Source organism: Cynocephalus volans, chromosome 10 (genome assembly GCF_027409185.1).
Source record: "Cynocephalus volans isolate mCynVol1 chromosome 10, mCynVol1.pri, whole genome shotgun sequence".
NCBI lineage: Eukaryota > Metazoa > Chordata > Mammalia > Dermoptera > Cynocephalidae > Cynocephalus > Cynocephalus volans.
In genome coordinates, this window is record NC_084469.1 from 791,820 (window position 1) to 816,007 (window position 24,188).

General features: G+C 43.8%; 2 protein-coding genes across 2 annotated transcripts; one reads left to right on the plus strand and one right to left on the minus strand.

Moving 5' to 3' along the window:
* Positions 1–1,297: 1,297 nt before the first annotated feature.
* Positions 1,298–4,387, minus strand: LOC134387025 (reticulophagy regulator 3-like). The gene is made up of 2 exons (XM_063109224.1): positions 4,080–4,387; positions 1,298–1,360 (listed from the first exon to the last, which is right to left on the minus strand). Exons 1-2 carry the CDS (start codon positions 4,316–4,318, stop codon positions 1,354–1,356), a joined length of 246 nt encoding a protein of 81 aa, XP_062965294.1. The 5' UTR covers positions 4,319–4,387; the 3' UTR covers positions 1,298–1,353.
* A 321-nt stretch (positions 4,388–4,708) lies between these two features.
* LOC134389593 (tubulin gamma-1 chain-like) lies at positions 4,709–9,630 on the plus strand. The gene is made up of 11 exons (XM_063113157.1): positions 4,709–4,757; positions 5,063–5,175; positions 5,380–5,547; positions 6,548–6,616; positions 7,084–7,163; positions 7,616–7,742; positions 7,978–8,064; positions 8,186–8,335; positions 8,788–8,940; positions 9,024–9,185; positions 9,373–9,630. The coding sequence occupies exons 1-11, from the start codon at positions 4,709–4,711 to the stop codon at positions 9,628–9,630; spliced, it is 1,416 nt and encodes a 471-aa protein (XP_062969227.1).
* The last annotated feature ends 14,558 nt before the right edge of the window (positions 9,631–24,188 follow it).

Below are 24,188 nucleotides of genomic sequence, written 5' to 3' on the forward strand. Positions count from 1 at the left end.
TTTTTAAGTAGCTTAATATATGTTGGCAAATTACCTTCCAGAAAGGATGTCCCATTTATGTTCCTATCAGCTATATGCCTATTTTTCCGTATTTACCCCAGAATTAAGTATTATCATTTTTAAAAACTTAATAAGCAGAAATTAGTAACCCATTGCCATTTATATTTGAATTTTTTTATTACTAGTGATTGAAATTTTATATATTCATTGTTTCTGTTTTTTTTTCCTTTTGTAAACTGTCCATATGGTTTGTCAGGGGCTAAAATCTAATTACAAGTCTAAATAAAATATCCCTTGGAATAGAAAACTGGTGTTCACAAAGATAATGAGAAATCCCAGAGGTAACATAATCTTTTGGAGATTAACTATAATGTGGATACTCATTATTAGTACAGGTAAATTAGAGCTTGCTATAATTATAAATAAAGGAATGACCACATTTCTATTTTCAATCAAAGAAGATACTACTTCTAGGTTCCTTTGTTATTACAGAGTAGGCTTGTCTCAGTGGCACTTCAGAACAAAGCATCCCATCCTATAGGGACAAAAAGCCCATTATTGTATAGTACTTGTGACAGTCTGTTTAATGAGCCAGTTACTGGCAAATTAGAAGGAAAAAATTAACCCAACCTGTATAATGTAATGATAGTTGTTGCTTGCACAAAAGCAGAAATGAAACCAGCTAACTGCTAATGGAGAGAAACCACCCAACTTTACAATTAGGACAGATGGAATACTGAAGGCAAAGAGAGGCAAAGTAAGTGAAGGCATCCTTGGAAGTCTTTCTGGCTACGAAAATCAACAAGAAAAACCCTTCAAAGACTATCATTAGAAACACTGCTCAATAAATTTCATTTGAAATTTGATGTGTAGATTTTTTTTCACAGAACAAGTGTCTCTACTTACATAGGTCCTCCCTTTTGTTTCTTGTTCCTCACTATTGTTTTTTGCTCAAATTCTAACCTTTTAAGTCAGAATTGCTGTCTATCCTGAATCATTTCTCAGGTCTTTTTATTTTGGGGGGGTGGGGGAGGGAGGGAACACTTTTTTTGTGTGTGTGAAAAAAAAGATTCCACAATAACCCCCAAAAGTATAATACGGTTGACTCAGACTAGTGACTGTTAAAGCAGATCCCAACAGAGACCTCAAAAGGAAATCAGCTCGTGGACTACTCTTAAATCAATATCCCTAATTCAAAGACCACCCACCTAGAATCTCAGAAGCATAAACACTGGAAAGGAGCTCAGCAGTCATCTAGCCCTCTGTGAACCATGTACTCTTCGTAGAAGGAGGAGTGGAGGAGAGAGCTGGGAGGGAGTTCACACACATTTCCAGGGCTCATTTACCCTCCCCTTATCTCCTATAGTATGAATCAAACCAAAAAGTTACTCGAACTTGCTCTTTTCTGATCCTGTCAGGATATACTCTTGTTGCCTCTCATTTACAGATAGTATTGAGGCTAATGAAAATACAGGCTATTGGAAGGGAAGGCTTGACATTCCTATTATTATCCTAGAGATAATAACAGATCAGTGACCAGAAGAAATCTAAGCTGGAAGATCTCTGATATGGCTACCAGAATTTCTCTGGAACCTGAAAAAAAAAAAAAGTGAAAGCCCTGAAATACTACAGTGACAAGGTACCTACATTTATCTCTCTCTTACGTTTTTTGTTTGTTTGTTTTTTAAGATGTAAGAGGGCACATTCACAGGTACAGAAAAACTGTGACGGAGAATACAGAACACTGAATTCTGATGATTTTTTTGTACCCCTATTCAATCTTCTAATACCTCAAAATGCATAAAACACTTCAGTTAATAATGTGCCATTATTCAAAACAAGTAATGAAAGAAAAATTAAGTATTTCAGATTTGATTTTTCTGACCTGAACTAATGATCTTCCTCCCTTTCCTAAACATTTAAAATATCTGAGAACTAAACAGTCGCTCTTCAACATTCCTAAGTGAAATGTCAACACTCATACTCAATTTATGACAGTACTGGAATGTGAAGCCTAATTTTCACTTTAAACCTCAAACTACCTTCCAAGGAAGCTCATTTCCCCCAAACAATTCTATGAACTCCACTGCCAGAATACTCTATTCTCTGGGGTATTAACACTGTCTGTACCCTTCATAGGTATCAGTCCTCTCCATAAATGGCACATTCAACTGTTCTTTCAGTCTTATGAGTCACACCCTCATTTTCTTATATCTCTCCCCCACCTCCTTGGTGTGATGGGAATGTAAAAAGAGTAACTGTGTTCTGGATACACAGCAGGCAAGCTACCAGGAAATGCCAGAGATAACCAATCACGACAATGCCTTAAGAGACCCAGAGTACAAAAGGGGGTTCTGAGTGAGAGTCTTAAACAGCATATTAATAAGCTTAAGTGAACACTGTTGGAGACCAGCAAATTAAAACTAACTGTAACATTTCAAGATGTGTCCCAGTCACAGCAGCTCCTTATGTGTAGACCACGACCCCACATTCTGCTTCAAACATCTCTCTCAGGCAAGGGGCATGTGAAAGGTCCCTCCTCAAAAATAACAACATACGTGCTAGCAAATCATTTGCATTAATAAATGTTTGGTTTAATATTCATTTAAGCCCTGATAACGTTTTTTTTTCCATCAGCCAGTCATCCTTTGATACAAACTGGCTTAATGAGGACCAACCTTCTTACTAGGGGTACAAATCTGACTGTGGGAAATGAAGTTTTGACTGGATAAACGCTCCTGAGTGAGGTTAAGGGTTTCTGACAGAGAGCAATGAGAGAGAAGTTGAAACCTGGGGGTCACAGAAGAAGCACTATCAAAAATGAGTGAAGAATGTAGTAGGAAAGTTTATCATCAAGTTTGCTAAAGACTTTGGAAGCAACAAAGGCCAGAGACTGCTCTGACACCTTTAACCCAGCTGTCCGTCAAACTTGGAGAGGATTAACTTAATAACTGAACACTATCTTCCGGTCAATGAACTTGGAACATTTGTTCTTCTCCAGCAAAATGAAAATCTTTCAGACAAAGGATAATGTGTGTTTTGATTTTAAAACCAAGAATTTTAATAGAAAAGCTATTTTTGGCAAAGACACATTAAAAAAAAACAAAAAAACCCACATACTTTGTTGTTTCAGGTTTATCCAGAATAGTCTCATTTCATTCAGCTGTAGAAGCCCCCTACAAGTCAATTTCCTTGGAACTTCCCCTGTTATGAATAAATCCAAACTAACTAAGCTTGGTAGATCCTCTGAAGACCTACGTGCACTTTAGATGATGACAACTGACAGGAGCAGCAGTTCCATTTTCACAGAGCATGACACATACAGATACTTAAAGCGTATTTATAGTGCCACTTTTCCAGTTCAGGAGCACACACTATTAGACATCGTCAATATCCTTGCCTATAAACTGTGGCTATGGATGCCTAATTCTTTGGAACAGGGAGGAGTGGCAATGGAGGCTTTGAAAAGGGTGAAATCTCACAATCTATTTCATAACTGTTCTTTAAAAGCTTATAATTTTTCAAGTTGCTGCTTTGGTGGCTCACACTGACACTCAAGACTTCACAAACTTCCTTGACTGATCGAGAGGTTACTTAACATGCTAATTCATGCTAATCGCTCAAGCTTGTTTTCTTATCACACCTATGGATACCTTTTCAACATCTCACGCCTCCACTCCAACAGTAACTACTAAAATCTCCGAAGGGAGTCTTCAAACCACACTTGGGCAGGCAAGAAAAGGAAGGTAATTGCCTTAAAGGGACACAGCTTTCCCTGGCTAAAAAGAGGGGCTCTCGCTCACTGAGAGCGGCTCAAGATGTTACCAGAAGCTCCTGCCCACAGATGTGCGGGACGTGGGTGCGGGCGCAGGTGAAGCAGGGAAGACAGCTGGAAGGCCCTGGGAAGAACTGGGGTGCCAAAGCCTGGAGGCAGGATGGAGGAAGGAGGTGAGGCAAAATTAGGCAGGTACAGGAAGGAGCCACTGCAGCTAAGAAAACAGAGCAGGCGAGAGGTAGAGCCCTAGAGAAACCTGACGAATCCACGCCTCGGACGGTTGCCACGGGTCCAGTTCTCTCACCAGAAAGCCGCGTTCAGCCCCAGGCACCACACGGCGCTCCTGGCTGGCCGCTCCCACACCAGGGCTGCCTGCACCCGACTCAGCAGAGGCTCGTAAGGCCCCAGCACCTCCACCAGGGCCCGCTGCGCCGCTTCAACCTGCTGGGCCCGCTCCCAGGAGCCTGACATGGCTCGGCGGCCCCTGAAAGTCGACCCTAAAGCAGGGCCTGGGGCCGCGGCCACCCTCTCAGCCTCCGCCATCTCCCCCCAGCAGCCACGACATCCGGGGCCGCCGCCAGTCACAATAACACCAACTGCGCAGATGCGTGGTCCGGCGGAGGAGGCCTCCTCTCCCACAGTGCGCTTGCGCACAGGCTCAAGCACGTGTCCACCCAGAGAAGGGGAAGGACGCGGCGCCAAAGAATGTACCCCGCGCCGAGCGAGGAGCCCGGGCTGGAGCCGCGCACGCGCAATCTGTATGACTGAAGCCAAATAAATAAGGAACTGCCATTGCCAGAACCCAGTTCTCATTGGAGAGGAGAAAGCTCGTGGGTGGAGCGGATTATTTGGCGCCTGCGTCTTACAGCGAGCGGGCAGGCTTGTGACGGCGTTGCTGGCGGGAGCAGCTTCAACGCCCGAGCCTGAGGAGCGATGCCGAGGGAAATCATCACCCTACAGTTGGGCCAGTGCGGCAATCAGAGTGAGCGAACCTCCGGCCCCTCCACTTAGCCGGGTTCCTTAGATTCAATGGGCTCTCGCTGTGAGATCCTGGACTCCATCTGTCCTTCCCAGAATTGTAGTTCTCCGAAAGGCGGGACATCCGTGACCCAGTGTCCAGTTGCCCAACCCGAGGGGTCCTTCCTTACCCAGTCGCTGGCATACAGGAGCGAGTCCTGGGGCTTCACTTCTTTTTCCTGGACCCAGGCGCTCCGCCCCCCAGTTCCTAATTGGAACCTGCCGAGGTCCAGATATCTTCTTTCTCCCCCGCCCGCCTCCTCCCCCCAGTTGGGTTCGAGTTCTGGAAACAACTGTGCGCCGAACATGGTATCAGCCCCGAGGGCATCGTGGAGGAATTCGCCACCGAGGGCACTGACCGCAAGGACGTCTTTTTCTACCAGGTGCCCCCAGCGACTTGTCCAGGGCCGGCCGTGGCCCGGGGGTCCCTGAAGGGAAGGGCAGCGGCCTGGTACTGGGAAATCCGCTGGGCAAAAGGGCCAGGCGGCTGGCTTGAGGAGGGAGGGCCGGCAGGAGCCAGTGTTGGGAGGACTGAGGACTGGGCAGGTCCTAGCCGATTGGGCCCCTTCCCGGACTCCCCTTGACAGGCGGACGATGAGCACTACATCCCCCGGGCCGTGTTGCTGGACCTGGAGCCCCGGGTGATCCACTCCATCCTCAACTCCCCCTATGCCAAGCTGTACAACCCAGAGAACATCTACCTGTCCGAGCATGGAGGAGGAGCTGGCAACAACTGGGCCAGTGGATTCTCCCAGGTCATTTGCTATTCCCTGGCAGGGCCCACAAGTCCCTGTGTGGCCGCAGGCCCTGTGACTTCTCAGAGAGATGAAACCAGATCAGGATGTATGAGAGCTGGAAGGAGAGAGACATGGCTGCAGGGAGTTAACTACATAATATTAAGAACCTGCACTAGCTGGTGCTGTGTGCCAGGCTATTCTAAGTGCTTTACATGTGTTAACTTATTTAAACCTCAGAGGTACTACAGGTTCACAGCCTCTTATCTGCCTTTCCAGAATCCAAAAAGCTCTGAAGCCAAAAGAGCAGCAAAACCAAATCTCAATGGAGACAGACTATTTTAGAGTTTCTGTCCATTTTATTGTTATTACTCATACCTTTCATTACAGAAATATTAATGTATTTGATTAATGCACCTCAGATCTCCTCTGGGGTTTTATTTAATATACATATATGTACCATATTATCTTTCTAAAATCTGAAATATTTTGAATTACAAAACATAACTGGCTCCAAGGATTTTAGATAAGGGTCTGTGGACCTCTATTATTACCTTCATTGTACAGAAGCGGAAACAGGCATAGAGAAATCAAGTAACGTGCCCAGAGGCACTCAGCTAAATGGGCTGCAGCTAATGTATGAACCCAGGTAGTCTGGGTATAGAGTGCTTGCTTTTAACCACTGTGCTGTACTGCCTCTCAATGTAGATTAAAAGCAGGGCAGGGGCCGGCCCATGGCTCACTCGGGAGAGAGTGGTGCTGACGACACCAAGGCCAAGGGTTCGGATCCCTGTATAGGGATGGCCGGTTAGCTCACTGGGAGAGTGTGGTGCTGACAACACCAAGTCAAGGGTTAAAATCCCCTTACCGGTCATCTTTTAAAAATAAAAGGCAGGGCACCTATGCTACAAAAAAGTACTTTCAGGTGCTATAAGGAGAATCAAGGGTGGCTATTCTGAGGTCAGGACCCTCATCACATGGTCCTATCCCACTCTGCCACCCCCCATGTCTGTCTGTACAGGGAGAGAAGATCCACGAAGACATTTTTGACATCATAGATCGGGAGGCAGATGGTAGTGACAGTCTAGAGGTAAGTGTCCCAGGAATGCTGGTGGGAGCTGACATAGGGAAGTCTTGGCAACACCCGTTAGAAGCTATCTATTCAGCACAAGACCCACCCATGTACCCTTTGCACTGTACAGAAGCTACTGGGCCTTGCTGGAGACAAGGCAGAGTCTCCTAAGCTGTACATGTAAAAGGACCGCAGGGGAAGGAAGGGCTCAGTAAGATAGGAGTCCAAGAAATTGCGGGGTGAAGGGCCAGCCTGTGGCTCACTTGGTAGAGTGTGGCGCTGATAACACCAAGGCTGCGGGTTCCGATCCCTAATAGGGATGGTTGGTTAGCTCACTTGGGAGAGCATGGTGTTGACAACACCAAGTCAAGGGTTAAGATCCCCTTACCAGTCATCTTTTAAAAAAAAAGAAATTGTGGGGGGGTGAGTCCAGTTTGAAATTCTGCTACTAGATACCTGGACACTGTTGCCCATTCTCCATGCAGGGCTTTGTGCTGTGTCACTCCATCGCTGGGGGGACAGGCTCTGGCCTGGGCTCCTATCTCTTAGAACGGCTGAATGACAGGTAAGTCTGTGTTTGGGGGACTAGGAGGAGACATGTCCTCCAACTTGGTTTCCCAAGTGACTGGGAGGCCCTGCAGATAAACATCCCTATGTGCTGGAGTAGGAAAGAGCCCTTCTAGTCTCTCCTATAGTGAAGAAAGTGAAGTTACAACAACTGAGAACCCAATCACACTCCTAGTGGTGGGAATTGGAGCCTAGGATCTGGGCCAGGTACGAAGGTCCAGGGAGTGTGGCCAGATTAGGAGCTGGAACTCTAGATCCTAAGATGTCTCTCTGCCCTTCTCCCTTGGGGGTTACAGAGTTCCAAAAGTCAAGTTTCCCTTCTCTACTGATCCTGTGACCCACCCAATTTCCCCTTCCAGATTTAGCTGCTTTCCAGACAGGTGTTGGGGAACCTCATGTTCACCAAGCTCCAGTCTGTTGCCCTGATCTTTTTCTCCCAACCCCCACCAGGTACCCCAAGAAGCTGGTGCAGACGTACTCAGTGTTTCCCAACCAGGATGAGATGAGCGACGTGGTGGTACAACCTTACAACTCACTCCTCACGCTCAAGAGGCTGACCCAGAACGCAGACTGTGTGGTGAGTCCTGGATGCTACCTTTCCCCACTCCCAGTGTCCCTGTCGACTTATTCATCTTCATGCATTTAAAAAGCCCATTCTGAGCCCTCCTTTGCCAGAGGCCTGTGCAAGTCCCTTTTAGATGGGACTCTCTGGCCATGAGGCTCAAAGGAAATTAAGCTTCAGAGCCTAAGTTCAGGCGGGTTTCCTATTTTCACTGTTCCCATAAATCTGCCACCCTCTTTTGTCCCCCCAGGTGGTGCTGGACAACACAGCCCTGAACCGGATCGCCACAGACCGCCTGCACATCCAGAACCCGTCCTTCTCCCAGATCAACCAGCTGGTGAGCACCCACTACCCACTCCTGGACTCCTTTGGACTGGACACCCTCCTTGCTGGAGGGCCATCTGGGGAAGGGAGGCTCATCCAGGCCAAAGCCTATGAAGTGACACCCCGGCCCCCAGGTGTCCACCATCATGTCGGCCAGCACGACCACCCTGCGCTACCCTGGATACATGAACAACGACCTCATCGGCCTCATTGCCTCGCTCATTCCCACACCCCGGCTCCACTTCCTCATGACCGGCTACACCCCCCTCACCACGGACCAGTCAGTAAGAGCAACCCTCAGTGGCCCAGGCCAGGCTGGCCCTGGACCTGGCAGGCCCCAACCTAGTCTCTCTCTTCCCCCCACTACCCCAGGAGCTGCCCTCTGCAGCTCCCAGAGGCTCTGCGCTCAGGCACAGATCTACAGCTTTCTTGCTGACATGCTCTCTGTCTTCCCATCTTCCTGTCTTCCCTCTGCCTTTGGCTCCTGCAGGGCTTGGGTTGTATGGAGTTGGGTTTTGCTACTGCACAAGGGCACGAGTTTGCTGAGCGGAGGAGGGCGAAGACCGTAATCCTGTGGCAGAGACTCAGTACAGACCTGAATCTAAAGACATTCCCCACAGAGACCCTCCTACCCCGAGTCTGACGGGAACATGTGTTGACCGCTGTTCTCTGTCCATGAATCAATGGACTGTGCCCTGAGTGCTGGCCTGGTCCCTGTGACCCACTGTCCCATCAGGTGGCTAGCGTAAGGAAGACCACGGTCCTAGATGTCATGAGGCGGCTGCTACAGCCCAAGAACGTGATGGTGTCCGCAGGCCGGGACCGCCAGACCAACCACTGCTACATTGCCATCCTCAACATCATCCAGGGAGAGGTGGACCCCACCCAGGTGGGTGAGGCCCCTCAATTCTACCCCCTGAACCTGCAGGGCTAGAGGAGAGGCTACCATCACCATTCCTGTGCCCACCCCAGGTCCACAAGAGCCTGCAGAGGATCCGGGAACGGAAGTTGGCCAATTTCATCCCCTGGGGCCCAGCCAGCATCCAGGTGGCCCTGTCCAGGAAGTCTCCCTACCTGCCCTCAGCCCACCGTGTTAGCGGTCTGATGATGGCCAACCACACCAGCATCTCCTCGGTGAGTCTCGTATTTTGCACCTCTTTTCCCCTAATTGGTTTCCTGATTGTGACTCACCTCTCTCCATCCCAGTTGCCCCTGCTTCCAGCTTTTTTGCTGTAGTACAGCCCAGCCTTGATTTCCTGGCTCTCTGGGCCACATTGTTTCTCAAAATTCTTTGTCACCCTTGCTTTCTGTTTACCCCAAGCTCTTTGAAAGGACCTGTCGTCAGTACGACAAGCTGAGGAAGCGGGAGGCATTCCTGGAGCAGTTCCGCAAGGAGGACATGTTCAAGGACAACTTTAATGAGATGGACACGTCCAGGGAGATTGTGCAGCAACTCATTGATGAGTACCATGCAGCCACACGGCCAGACTACATCTCCTGGGGCACCCAGGAGCAGTGGGTCCCCCAGGACAAGGACCCTCATCTGCCTTATTGGTTGGGCCAGGCCCCATCTGACTGACCACCCCCTCACAGCACAGATCAGGGACCTCACACGTCTCTTTCTCATACACACACGTACACACATTCTCTGTTGGCCTGGGGACATGTTTACTTCTCCTCTTATGAGACTATCTTTAATAAAGCAGTGGACATAAATGAAGTCACTGGTCTCTTTGAAGGCTTTAGAAACCGGGCAAGGGGATGCCTGTTCTTTTACCATCACTCTGATGGAGTCCCTCCCCATTTCTAGCATCTTCAACTCTGAGCAAACGGTCTCCCCCAGATTTTCCTTCTGCCTAATTTTGGAGAACACAGGTGGGGTTTGACCTACCTGAAATTCCTTTCCAGGGTGAATAGGCCCACAGATATTACCTTGTTCTCTGTCTGGCCCCCTTTGGATCCCAGTTGCCTCTCACAAGTCACTATATTAGGTGAACATTCCACCCGTTTCATGTTCCCACATCAGAGAGTCCTGTTGATTACAAAACCTGTGGGCCTGAGGCCACCACCCCTACCACTAGGCCCTGGGCAAGCAATGGAATCAGACCAGCTACCTTTAAGCTTCTTGCAAACAGGGTGGTGCTGGAAAGACAGTCCAGGAGATCCACTAGTTTCAGGCAGCTGGAGTCTAGGAACATCAAGTCAAGAGGACAAATTTATTCTTTTATTTTATTGTTTCCATTTAATGTATGTTTGTTTGTTTGTTTATTTATTTATGATTCTTTGAAAAGAATAACAAAGTTTGCAAACCTTTATCTAGACTGACCAAGAAAAAAAGAGAGAAGACAGAAATTACTGAGATCAGAAATAAAAGCAAGGGGCTGGCCCGTGGCTCACTCGGGAGAGTGCGGTGCTGATAACACCAAGGCCATGGGTTCGGATCCGATATGTAGGGATGGCCGGTTCGCTCACGGGCTGAGCGTGGTGCTGACAACACCAAGTCAAGGGTTAAGATCCCCTTACCGGTCATCTTAAAAAAAAAAAAAAAAAGTAAATGCTATGTAAATAGTTGTTATACTGTATTGATTAGGGGATAAAGACAAGAAAAAAGTCTGTATACTTTCGGTACAGACAAAAGTTTTTTTCAAATATTTTTGATCTGTGGTTGGTTGCCTCTCCAGATGTGGAACCCACAAATATGGAGGGCCGACTATATAGAAAGAGATAAAGATCGAGATATATAGAGAGATGGAAAGAAGACTGAAAACAAGTATAATAAAATATTAATAGGAGTTACATTTGGCCAGTGGTATTATATGTATGTTTTTCTATATTTTCCAAATGGTCTGTGATGGATATATTTTACTTTGATAACCAGAAAAAATAAATTTTAAGCGTAAATGAGTAGAAGTGTAAACAGGAAGAGCAACCAGAGGTAAAGAGCCCACACATGGATAATGCCAATAAAATAGATATGAAAAACAGATGCCAATAACAGAACAGAAGAAGAAACCTATGGTGTTATTCCACCAAGATCAAGGGTTCGGATCCCCGTGCCAGCCAGCCACCAAAAAAACAGAAGAAGAAGCAACCTAATTGCTTGGGGGTGGATACATCTTATTTCTCACGGATTCTTACCCTCTATCTGAAAACTATGGGAGACATGCGAGTTTAGGATTATTTCAAAATCAAGTGGATATATTTGATTCAAGTTTAGAATTCCATAAGAATAGCAAGCAAGGAAAGAAGCTCACTATTTTTCATATTATGGACAAGAAAAAAGTTAACATCCTAAATTAACTTTTTATAATATATTGCATTAGTATACAATTAACATACAATATATATACAGCCCTGCACTGCTTAACGAAAGATCAATTCTGAGAGATGTGTCATTAGGCAATTTTGTCACTGTATGGACATCATGGAGTGTATTTACACAAACCTAGAAGGTATAGCCTAATTCACACCTAGGCTATGTGGAATAACCTACTGCTCCCAGGCTACACACCTATGCAGCATGTTACTGTATCAAATACTGTAGGCAATTGTAACACAATGGTAAGTATTTGTGTATCTAAACATACCTAAACATGAACAAGGTAATGCTTTGTACTACTGTGAAGGTTCCGATGTCACTAGGCGATAGGAATGTTTCAGCTCCATGATAATCTATGGCACTATCATTGAGTATGTGGTCTATTGTGGGCCAAAACGTCATTGTGAGGCACATGACTGTATTTATAATGTTTATAATATTTACAATTAATATACAATATCTCTATATTAATATACAATATAAACGGATATGAAAAATTTTAACAAAACTATTAAAGTGATGGATAGTTAAATACTTAAAAAGCTAGAGAGGGATTGCTGAAAGTATATAATTTTTGCATGTCATCATGTTTTATTCTTGTGGTTTTTCAAATTAAATAAAATGTCTCAAAGTTGTTCAATTTTAAGTGCTATATGTATACAAAACAATATTGAAAATACAAATCCATATTGAAAATATTGCTGAGCATTGCCTGTACATCAAGCACTGTTCTAAGCACTCTGCATATACCAGTAGAGCTCATTTAATTTCCACAACCACCGTACGGACAGGCGCTGCTATATCCCAGTTTTTACAAACAGGAAACTGACACTGAGAGGAAAGTGAGACTCAGGGTCACACAGAGAGTCAGTGGTCGAGGTAGGTTTCTCAGCTTTCCTAGAAAGAGAAAACTTAGGAGGAGTCACGATAACTGCCAAATATTGATGGGCTGTCAATTGCAAGAGGTGGGGGGACGAATTCTGTGACACTCTAGGTACAGATATCGAACCCTGGACCTTGGTATTATCAGCACCACGCTCTAACCAACTGAGCTAACCTGCCGGTCTATCAATTTGCAAACTGTTTCAAGATGTTCTTGATTCATAAAGCCCGTCCTTGGGATCCCAACCCAATGCTAACAACTCCCGATGGTTGTTAGCAGAAATGAAGATACTTCTTAACAGACAGGCAGTCAGAAGATTGAAAACCCAAGTTTAATTCTTCCCTACTTGTTCTCCATACACACAAAAGATTGCATAGGATTTAGGAACAAAAGCTGGTCAACCAGCCAGGTTCTATTGTCACCTGTCTACCTAGCTCAGGCGGCAGGCTCATCATGACCAAGCCAGGCAACCACTCCTCCCTGACAGTGACACAGGTCCCTCCCCTTGCTAACTCCCACCTACGGGTCTAGCCCAGACCTTATACACCTTCCCCTATGGCCATCCAGGCCAGCCAGGTGACTTTGTCAACTTGAAACAGTGGATGAAAAGGACTTCCACTAGGTCTGCTAGGCCACACCTTCTCTGTTGCCTGCTTTTCCTTTCTTGACTGTCTGTCTGTCTGTCTGTCTGTCTGTCTGTCTCTCTCTCTCTCACACACACACACACACACACGCACGTGCGCGCGCATGCACCAGCTGTCAGCAGAAGAGCCAGCATCAGCATTTTGAGGCTTCTCTGGAGAAGATTTTCTGGAGCACATCTTTAGGGAAGACTCTGCTGAGCTCAGTGACAATTGCCACCCAGCCACTGACCAGATTACATTTCCTGGGTCACTTTGACCTTCTCAAAGGCCATAGTGACCAATGAGCTGACACCCTACTCTAACCCTCTCTACCTCAACAAAACAAAAACAGGCTTGTGCCAAAATCAAAGCTAAGTAGGGCCGGCCCATGGCTCACTTGAGAGAGTGTGGTACTGATAACCCCAAGGCCACAGGTTCGGATCCCTATGTGGGGATGGCTGGTTAGCTCAATTGGGAGAGTGTGGTGCTGACAATACCAAGTCAAGGGTTAAGATCCCCTTACTGGTCATCTTTAAGAAAACAAACAAACAAACAAACAAAAAACAACAAATAAACCAAAATCAAGGCTAAGTGCTCATCACATGCACCAGGCTTCTCCAACCTATGTCAAAAATGAGTGTGTATTTCTCACAAAGACTCACCATGAACACAATCAAGGACATATGGACTCTGGATATAGGGAAAGATCTCCCTGCCTTTCCACAGAAGAGGGATTTCTTCCACTCTAGCCTTTCCCAACCATGGGAGAGCCAACCAAGGTGGCTTCCTCTCACCACAAATATGAACCAACCATTCCTACAGGTAGAGCATTAGCAAGAAAAACAAAACTCTAGGGTACCAAAAAACTAAAACTCTTCCAGACCTGCTGCTTTTTTTTTTTTGGCAGCTGGCCAGTACGGGGATCTGAACCTGTGACGTTATAAGGCTGCACTCTAACCAACTGAGCTAACTAGCTAGCCCCAAAACTCTTAAGAAAGACCTCAGAGCCAATTTTTGATGCTGTGGACTGTCATCTGAGTTTCTAATTCTGTGAGTAACCTGTCACCAATGTTTTATTCCAACATTCAGCGCAATTTTGGCCTCTGATTATGTTTTCAAGCAATGCAATGTAATTAAAAGTTATCATAACCTACCTCTCAGAATGTTGTTACTAACTAGATCTGTGATCTTGGGCAGGTCATTTCCAGTCCCTGAGCCTCAGTTTCCTCATTCATTCACTCAACAAATATTTATTGAGAAGCTAGTAAGTTCCAGGTACTGTGCTAAGTGCTGCAGACAACAGAGATATGCAAGATATGATCCAGTTGAAGAATTTCTCACTGTATTGTTTATGTGTTAATGTAAATAACTCATCAGGTCACTGTGTGATTAGGGCTCTAATGAAAGTCAGACAAGGTACTGGGAGGAGAGCACCTGTGTCTGGGACATTAGGGTCTGAAAAATAAAGGACTCGACTTCTAGACAAGTCTGTTACTCTAAGATTGTAACGCATTCCAGAAGGACACAGAGGCCATTTGACATTCTGCTTCAGAGAAATGTACATAACGCAGGTCCTCCACAGGTGCAGTTAAGAAGGAGTTCACCATTGGCGGCTCACCATTTGTCACCAACACCACTCTTTCAAATTGAATAGAAGCCAGATTCTCATTATCAGACTTTATATTATCCAATTCTAACATTTGATAATATCAAGGCTCTTCCAATTCGAAGGGCAGAAACACATTACAGCATATTCTTATGCCATACATATAGTTAACCAACTGATGTAGCAGACACATCACTTAGGAAGGAAAAAGACCAAACCCAGACACACCTAAAATGAATCCATCGTAAGATTTTCTTTCAAATAAAACCAGAAATAAAACCTTATTGATTGTATTGCCAGGAACTCAATAGTCACCCTAAGATGCTATTAAACCACAGTCTGCTCATTGTGGCTTACAATTAACTCAAGCACCAGCTAACACTATCTAAGTCTTTAAGTACTGAAAGAAACAGGGTCATGAATTCCTAAAAGGTCAATATCAATCTTTGCAAGTTGTTATTTTATTTTTCTGCTTATCTGTATTTTCTATATTTACTACAATAAATATATTTTGATGCTGTAATGTTTAAAACCTGGTAGGGGTTATTATTTTACAAAGAATAAACTGTGTCCTCCTCTATTAAAATATTTATTAGTTTTTTCTTATCTTCCCAAGGTAGTGTGAGGAATCTGATACTGCCACATCCAGACTGGTTGGGAAGTCAATACCATGCATAACTCACTGCTTAGATTTCTATCTTATCTTGAAGTATAAGTCCAGGTAGAATACTAGGTTTCGCCATTCCATTTTCAATTCTTCATCATATATATCTGTATATACGTTTAGTCATCATCAAAAATTTTAGTGTTAAAAAGACATCTCAGGACTAGCTGGTCAGCTCACTTGGGAGAGCCTAGTGCTGATAACACCAAGGTCAAGGGTTCAGATCCCTGTACTGGCCAGCTGCCAATAAAAAAAAAGACCTCTCAATGGTTGCACAATCGAAATGTATTTAATGCCACTTAACTGTACACTTTAAAATGGTTAAAATGATAACTTTTGTGTTATGTACATATACAAATTTTTAAAAATAGTTTTTTAAAATTTTCAACCAAGAAATGCAATGTACTTATTATGTATGTGGACCTTGAATCTCATAACCTTGCTAAACCCACTTATTAGTTCTGTAGCTATTTTTCTTTTTTCCTTCTTTTTTTTTTTTTTTTTGGTATATTCTTTGGGATTTTCCATGTACAATCATGTCTCCTGTAAATTAAACAGTTTTATTTCTTCCTTTCAAAAAATTTTTTAAAAAAGATATCTCCACATTAACAAAGCAAAGGTTACCAGAGTATAAATCTTTTCTCTGTACTATCAAATGCTTCTACATAGGCTATGGAGGAGGGACCATGTCACACAGATAGGATTATTTAGATTATCTAGATTAGGGAAGACAGGATTAAAGTCACTTTGATTCCAACACGTGAGAACAGTTTGAGAACAACTTTGCTTCAACATGTGATTAACAGAAAAACACCCTGAGCCATGTGCCATTCCTGAGCCATGGAGGAACTATGGCAGAGGGACGTCAGGAAGTGCACACAGGTTTGTTTCCAGGGTTCCTTGGTTTATTTAATATGAGCACAGGGTGATTCAGCTAGGGAGGATTGCTCCAACCTGTTTGGTCTTGGTCCATCCGGAAAACTCACTAGCTGACTTGCTTCTATCACTCATTTACAAATGGACTTGAAGCAAGCAAGGGAAGAAATTCTGACAGTTCTCACTACGGAATCCTCAGAAAAGTCATAGGCCCATCCAGACAGCTTCCACAAAGAGATTGTCTGAGACCTGCTGAGTCCTTAGGGCAATAGCCAAAGTTTTAGGCTGAACAGGTAAGGAGACAGAGGGGCAGGCAGGCTATGGTTAACAAAACAAGACATCCAGAACAAAGAGAAACCATTAAAAAGTGCCAAAAGGACTTAAAATGTCCTAGATGTGCTAAAAAGCCTGGATCATCCCATTTTGTTTCTTACTTCTTCTTTTTCTTTTTTTTTTTTTTTTAACAGCTGGCCAGTACAGGAATCTGAACTCTTGATGGATTTTCCCATTTTCAATTAAACTGCTAAATAACTATTCTAGAACTTTAGGGTGTTAATGCTTAAGCCTCAAAAAGAAGAAAAGGGAGTTTCAAGATGGCGGCGGGTGCGGCGGCTGGCGCGGAGTAGCTGAGGTGTTAAAGGCGGCCACTGGGCTTCAGCCAGCCGGGAAACTTGTGGACCTTCCTCTCACCATCTCTTAAGGGAGGACTGCTGCTGCTGGCCGGTCGTGGGGGCTCAACGCCACTTTGCCCCCGGCAGGAGAGGCTGCCTCATTTACAGGCAACAGCTTTGAAGTGTGGAGCAGGAAAAGAACTGATTCTTAGCTGCAAAAGCGAGTCTTGAAACAGGGAACACGGCGCCAGGGCTGCTGTGGATGCAGCCAGGATCCCGGAGGCTGGGGCCGCACTGAAGGCGGCCAGCTGCCCTATTCAGGATTCGAGGTTTCAGACCAGCATTAAAGAAGATTCCTGGGAGCGCCCGAGCCGCGCCGCGACTGAACAGCCCGAGGCGGCAGCGCCGAGAACACGGAAGACGACAAACCAGAGACAGAGAGCAAACACCCTACCTGGCACAGCACTGTGAGTGATCCCTGGCACAGCTCTGTTCGAGGGGTGGATGCCCACGCGGCTCCCGCCTGCACCACCAGGCCACTCACCGTCCCGGTGCTAACTCCATTTTCCCAGGTGCGGGCAGCTCCGCCCGGCTCGGCCATCACTGAGCCCATTTGCTTGACCTGGCGCTGGGCTTCCCGGAGCCTGCGGGCCAGCCTCCTCTCCCAGTCCCTCCGCGGTTCTCTGGCGGGGCTGGGGGCGTGGGGCATCCCGACCAGTGTCGGGAGTGCAAGGAAGTACGGGCGGGCCGACTGTCACTCCACCACACCCTGGACTCCGGCCCCGGTAAACTTCCTGTTACTGGGAGGCAGATACCATCTCTGCGACCACCAGTTTGGAAAAATGCCTAACGAATTTCTGGTTGGGAATAGTGTGGTAGGAGAGTTCCCAGGTCCACTTGAACCTGCCGGAGAGCAGGCTGCAGGCGGGCACTAGACTCGGTTTATACCGGGGGGATACAAAGGTGAACAAGACCTGAGAAAGATCTACACAGTGCTACAAAGGCACCCAGAGAGACCGGTCGTCTGTGCCTAGCAGAAACCTGGTGGACTTCCTGGGCAAGGTGGTGCTGAGCAGGGTCTTGAAGGCCCAGCTGATAGACGAGGGGTGCAGAAGACACACCCCAGCCCAGGACAGTGTGCATAGAGGGGGGAGACGTGCGGCCAGGGAGGCGGAGACTCGACAGAAACCACACACCCGGTGGGGTCGCCACTGCACGATCTAACAGCCTGGGCCAGAGCACACGGAACGGGGAGAAGTCCTGCACAGGAAGTGAAAGCTCAACAGAGATCACACACCCTGTGGTACGTGATCCACCAGCCCAGCAGAGTCCAAGCTGACCAGAAAGGTGGATACCCGGAGAAGCCCAAGACCCGAGGCAACCACACACACAAGACACTAGAGGCCAACTGAGCAGTCACGGCGGGAGCCATACCAAATTGGCAACCACAGCAACATCCTAGTTAGTCATTAGTCTCAAACCGGTGGACTGTGAAACCCCCTGCCACAATGAATAAACACCAAAAAAAAGACACCAGAAATACAAAAAATCAAGAAAGTACACCACCAAAAGTTAATAAATCTCATACTCTAGATCCTATAGAACAAGAAGCCCTTGAAATAACTGACAAGGAATTTCGAGTGATAATTCTAAGGAAACTGAATGAGATACAAGAAAACTCAGCTAGACATCATGATGAAATGAGGAAACGTATACAGGATCTGAAAGAGGAAATATACAAGGAAATCAATGTCCTGAAAGAAAATGTAGCAGAACTTGCTGAACTGAAGAAGTTATTCAGCGAAATAAAAAACACAACGGAGAGTTTAACCAGCAGGCTTGTCGAAGTTGAAGAGAGAACCTCTGAACTTGAAGATGGGCTGTTTGAAATAACACAAGCAGACAAAAAGAAAGAAAAAAGAATCAAGGACATGGAAGAAAATCTGAGAGAGATATCAGACAACCTCAAGCGCTCAAATATCCGAGTCATGGGTATTCCAGAAGGGGAGGAAAATGGAGATTCCATTGAAAACATATTCAACAAAATAGTGGCAGAAAACTTCCCAGGTATAGGAAAAATCACAGATCTTCAGATCCAGGAAGCTCAACGATCTCCAAACCTATTCAACCCAAAAAGGCCTTCTCCAAGACATGTCATAGTCAAATTGGCACAACTCAGAGACAAAGAGAGAATCTTAAAAGCTGCAAGAGAGAGCGTCAAATCACCTATAAGGGAGCCCCAATCAGGTTAACATCAGACTTTTCATCACAAACCCTAAAAGCTAGAAAGGAATGGGATGATATTTTCAAAATACTAAAAGACAAAGATTGCCAGCCAAGAATACTCCACCCTGCAAGGCTATCCTTCGGAAATGAGGGGCAAATAGTATATTTCTCAGACAAACAAAAACTGCGGGAGTTCACTACCACACGACCACCCTTACAAGAAATCCTCAAGGGAGTACTGGGTTTGGTTCCTGAAAAATAACTACCACTGCCATAAAAACCCAAGAAAAATCTAAACCCGCTAGTACAATAAAAATGGCATTCATGAAGAGAAAACAAGCTAACAAAAACACTATCTACAACCTAAGGAACCAACAAACACAGAAACCAAACAGTAAATCAGAAAGCAAGGAACAAAAGACACCTAAGACAACCAAACAACCAATAAAATGCTAGGAATAAATCAACACCTTTCAATAACAACTCTTAATGTTAAAGGCTTAAATTCCCCAATTAAAAGACCCAGACTGGCTGACTGGATCAAAAAGCAGGACCCAACTATATGCTGCCTACAAGAGACCCACCTCACCCATAAAGATTCACACAGACTAAGAGTGAAAGGATGGAAAAAGATTTACCATGCAAACAGAAAAGAAAAACGAGCTGGAGTAGCTATTCTTATATCTGACAAAATAGACTTTAAACTAAAAACCATAAAAAGAGACAATGAGGGACACTACTTAATGATAAAAGGACTGATCCATCAAGAAGACATAACAATCATAAATATGTACGCACCCAATGTTGGAGCAGCCAGATTTATAAAACAAACTCTATTAGACCTAAAGAAGGAAATAGACACTAATACCATAATATCAGGGGACCACTCCACTGTCAATATTAGACAGATCATCTAGGCAAAGAATCAGTAGAGAAACACAAGATCTAAACAAGACTCTAGACCAATTGGAATTGGCAGATATCTACAGAACATTCCACCCAACAACCTCAGAATATTCATTCTTCTCATTAGCACATGGATCATTCTCCAGGATAGATCACATATTAGGTCACAAATCAAGTCTCAATAAATTCAAAAAAATTGGATTTATCCTATGTATCTTCTCAGACCACAATGGATTAAAACTAGAAATTAATAACAAACAAAGCTCTGGAAACTATACAATCACATGGAAATTAAACAGCATTCTACTTAATGACATATGGGTCCAAGAAGAAATCAAGCAGGAAATCAAAAAGTTTATTGAAACTAATGAAAACAATGATACATCATACCAAAACCTGTGGGATACTGCAAAAGCAGTATTGAGGGGAAAATTTATTGCATTAAATGCTCACTTCAGAAGAATAGAAAGATGGCAAGTGAACAACCTAACACTTCACCTTAAAGAACTAGAAAAACAAGAACAATCCAAACCTAAAGTTAGCAGACGGAAAGAAATCATTAAGATCAGAGCAGAACTGAATGAAATTGAAAACCAAAAAACAATTCAAAAGATCAACGAATCAAAAAGTTGGTTTTTTGAAAAGATAAATAAAATAGACAAACCATTAGCATGGCTAACAAAAAAAAGAAGAGAGAAGACTCAAATAACAAAAATTAGAAATGAAAAAGGCGATATTACAACTGATTCATCTGAAATACAAGGAATCATTCGAGACTACTATAAACAACTATACGCCAACAAATTTGAAAATCTGGAGGAAATGGATAAATTTCTGGACACACACAAGCTCCCAAAACTGAACCGTGAAGACGTAGAAAATTTGAACAGACCAATAACAATAAAGGAGATTGAAGCTGTTATCAGAAGGCTCCCAACAAAGAAAAGCCCAGGACCAGATGGATTCACAGCAGAATTTTACCAAACATTCAAAGAGGAATTGACACCGATTCTTTACAAACTATTCCAAAAGATTGAAACGGACGCAAATCTCCCAAACTCATTCTATGAAGCACACATCATCCTGATACCAAAACCAGGTAAAGATATAACCAAAAAAGAAAACTACAGGCCGATATCCTTGATGAATATAGATGCAAAAATCCTCACTAAAATACTAGCAAACAGAATACAGCAACACATACGAAAAATTATTCATCACGATCAAGTGGGATTCATCCCAGGGATGCAAGGTTGGTTCAACATACGCAAATCAATAAATGTGATACACCATATTAATAAACTCAAACACAAGGACCATATGATCATCTCTATAGATGCTGAAAAAGCATTTGATAAAGTTCAGCACTCATTCATGACAAAGACCCTCTATAAGTTAGGTATAGAGGGAAAGTATCTCAACATAATTAAAGCCATATATGCCAAACCCACTGCCAATATCATCCTGAATGGGGAAAAGCTGAAAGCTTTTCCTTTAAGAACAGGAACTAGACAAGGATGCCCACTCTCACCACTCCTATTCAACATAGTGTTGGAAGTACTAGCCAGAGCAATCAGAGAAGAGAAGGAAATAAAGGGCATCCGGATTGGAAAAGATGAAGTCAAACTGTCCCTGTTTGCAGATGACATGATCCTATATATCGAACAGCCTAAAACCTCTACAAAAAAACTGTTGGAATTGATAAATGATTTCAGCACAGTAGCAGGATACAAAATCAACACACAAAAATCAGTACCATTTCTTTTCTCCAATAGTGAACATGCAGAAGGAGAAATCAAGAAAGCCTGCCCATTTACAATAGCCACCAAAAAAATAAAATACTTAGGAATTGAGTTAACCAAGGATGTGAAAAATCTCTATAATGAGAACTACAAACCACTGCTGAGAGAAATTGGAGAGGATACAAGAAGATGGAAAGATATTCCATGCTCTTGGATTGGAAGAATCAACATAGTGAAAATGTCCATACTACCCAAAGTGATATACAAATTCAACACAATCCCCATCAAAATTCCAAAGACATTTTTCTCAGAAATGGGAAAAACTATTCAGACATTTATATGGAACAATAAAAGACCACGAATAGCCAAAGCAATGCTCAGCAAAAAAAAAAAAAAAGCTGGAGGCATAACACTACCTGACTTTAAGCTATACTACAAAGCTATAATAACCAAAACAGTATGGTACTGGCATAAAAACAGACACACTGACCAATGGAATAGAATAGAGAATCCAGAAATCAACCCACACACTTACTGCCATCTGATCTTTGACAAAGGCACCAAGCCTATTCACTGGGGAAGGGACTGCCTCTTCAGCAAGTGGTGCTGGGATAACTGGATATCGATATGCAGGAGAATGAAACTAGATCCATACCTCTCACCGTATACTAAAATCAACTCAAAATGGATTAAGGATTTAAATATACACCCTGAGACAATAAAACTTCTTAAAGAAAACATAGGAGAAACACTTCAGGAAATAGGACTGGGCACAGACTTCATGAATATGACCCCAAAAGCACGGGCAACCAAAGGAAAAATAAACAAATGGGATTATATCAAACCAAAAAGCTTCTGCACAGCAAAAGAAACAATTAAAAGAGTTAAAAGACAACCAACAGAGTGGGAGAAAATATTTGCAAAATATACATCTGACAAAGGATTAATATCCAGAATATATAAGGAACTCAAACAACTGTACAAGAAGAAAACAAGCAACCCAATTAAAAAATGGGCAAAAGAGCTAAGTAGGCATTTCTCTAAGGAAGATATCCAAATGGCCAACAGACATATGAAAAAATGCTCAACATCACTCAGCATCCGGGAAATGCAAATCAAAACCACATTGAGATACCATCTAACCCCAGTTAGGATGGCTAAAATCCAAAAGACTATGAACGATAAATGCTGGCGAGGCTGCGGAGAAAAAGGAACTCTCATACATTGTTGGTGGGACTGCAAAATGGTGCAGCCTCTATGGAAAATGGTATGGAGGTTCCTTAAACAATTACAAATAGATCTACCATACGACCCAGCCATCCCACTGTTGGGAATATACCCAGAGGAATGGAAATCATCAAGTCGAAGGTATACCTGTTCCCCAATGTTCATCGCAGCACTCTTTACAATAGCCAAGAGTTGGAACCAGCCCAAATGCCCATCATCAGATGAGTGGATACGGAAAATGTGGTACATCTACACAATGGAATACTACTCAGCTATAAAAACGAATGAAATACTGCCATTTGCAACAACATGGATGGACCTCGAGAGAATTATATTAAGTGAAACAAGTCAGGCACAGAAAGAGAAATACCACATGTTCTCACTTATTGGAGGGAGCTAAACATTAATATATAAATTCACACACACACATACACACACACACACAAATCGGGGGGGGGAGGGAAGAAGATATAACAACCACAATTATTTGAAGTTGATACAACAAGCAAACAGAAAGGACATTGTTGGGGGGGAGGGGGGGAGGGAGAAGGGAGGGAGGTTTTGGTGATGGGGAGCATTAATCAGCTACAATGTATATCAACAAAATAAAATTAAAAAAAAAAAAAGAAAAAGAAAACACAGAATGATAGCTGTATGACACTGGGCTAGGGAAAGGTTTAACAAGGTACAAAACGTGCAAAACATAAAGGAAAAGACGGTAAACTTTACATTAAAATTAAAATCTTCTCTATGACAAAAGACATCATATACAGAGTGTAAAGACAAGCCATAGACTGAGAGGAAATTTGCAACCCATATAACAAAGAATAAATCTGTAGAGTATCTTCAAATGTCTAAGAGAACCCAATAGAAAAATGGGCAATGGGATCTGGCTGGTTAGCTAACTCGGGAGAGCATGGTGCTGATAACACTAAAGTCAAAGGTTCGGATCCCTATACACAACAACAACAACAAAATATATATACATATATATATATATATATATATATATATAAATAAATATATGGGCAAATAGTTTTTACAAGCAATTCACAGAGAAAGAATCCCAAAAAAGGTCAGTAACAAAAGAAAAGTCAATCAATTTCAGTTGTGATCATAACTGGAAATTTCAACTGCAAAGCCCCATTCAGCATCCACAGAAATGTTAAAAATGAACATCTGGGGGGCCAGCCTGTGGCTCACTTGGGAGAGTGTGGTGCTGATAACACCAAGCCAAGGGTTAAGATCTCCTTACTGGTCATCTTTTTAAAAACAAAAAGCAAAACCCCAGAAAGTAACAAGTGTTGGTGGAGATGAAATCAGAACAACAAATTCAGAATAAAGAGTGTGTGTGTGTGTGTGTGTGTGTGTGTGTGTGTGTGTGTGACTAGTTGGTACAGGGATCGAAGCCTGGAACGTAGTGTTATCAGCACCACACTCTAACCAACTGAGTT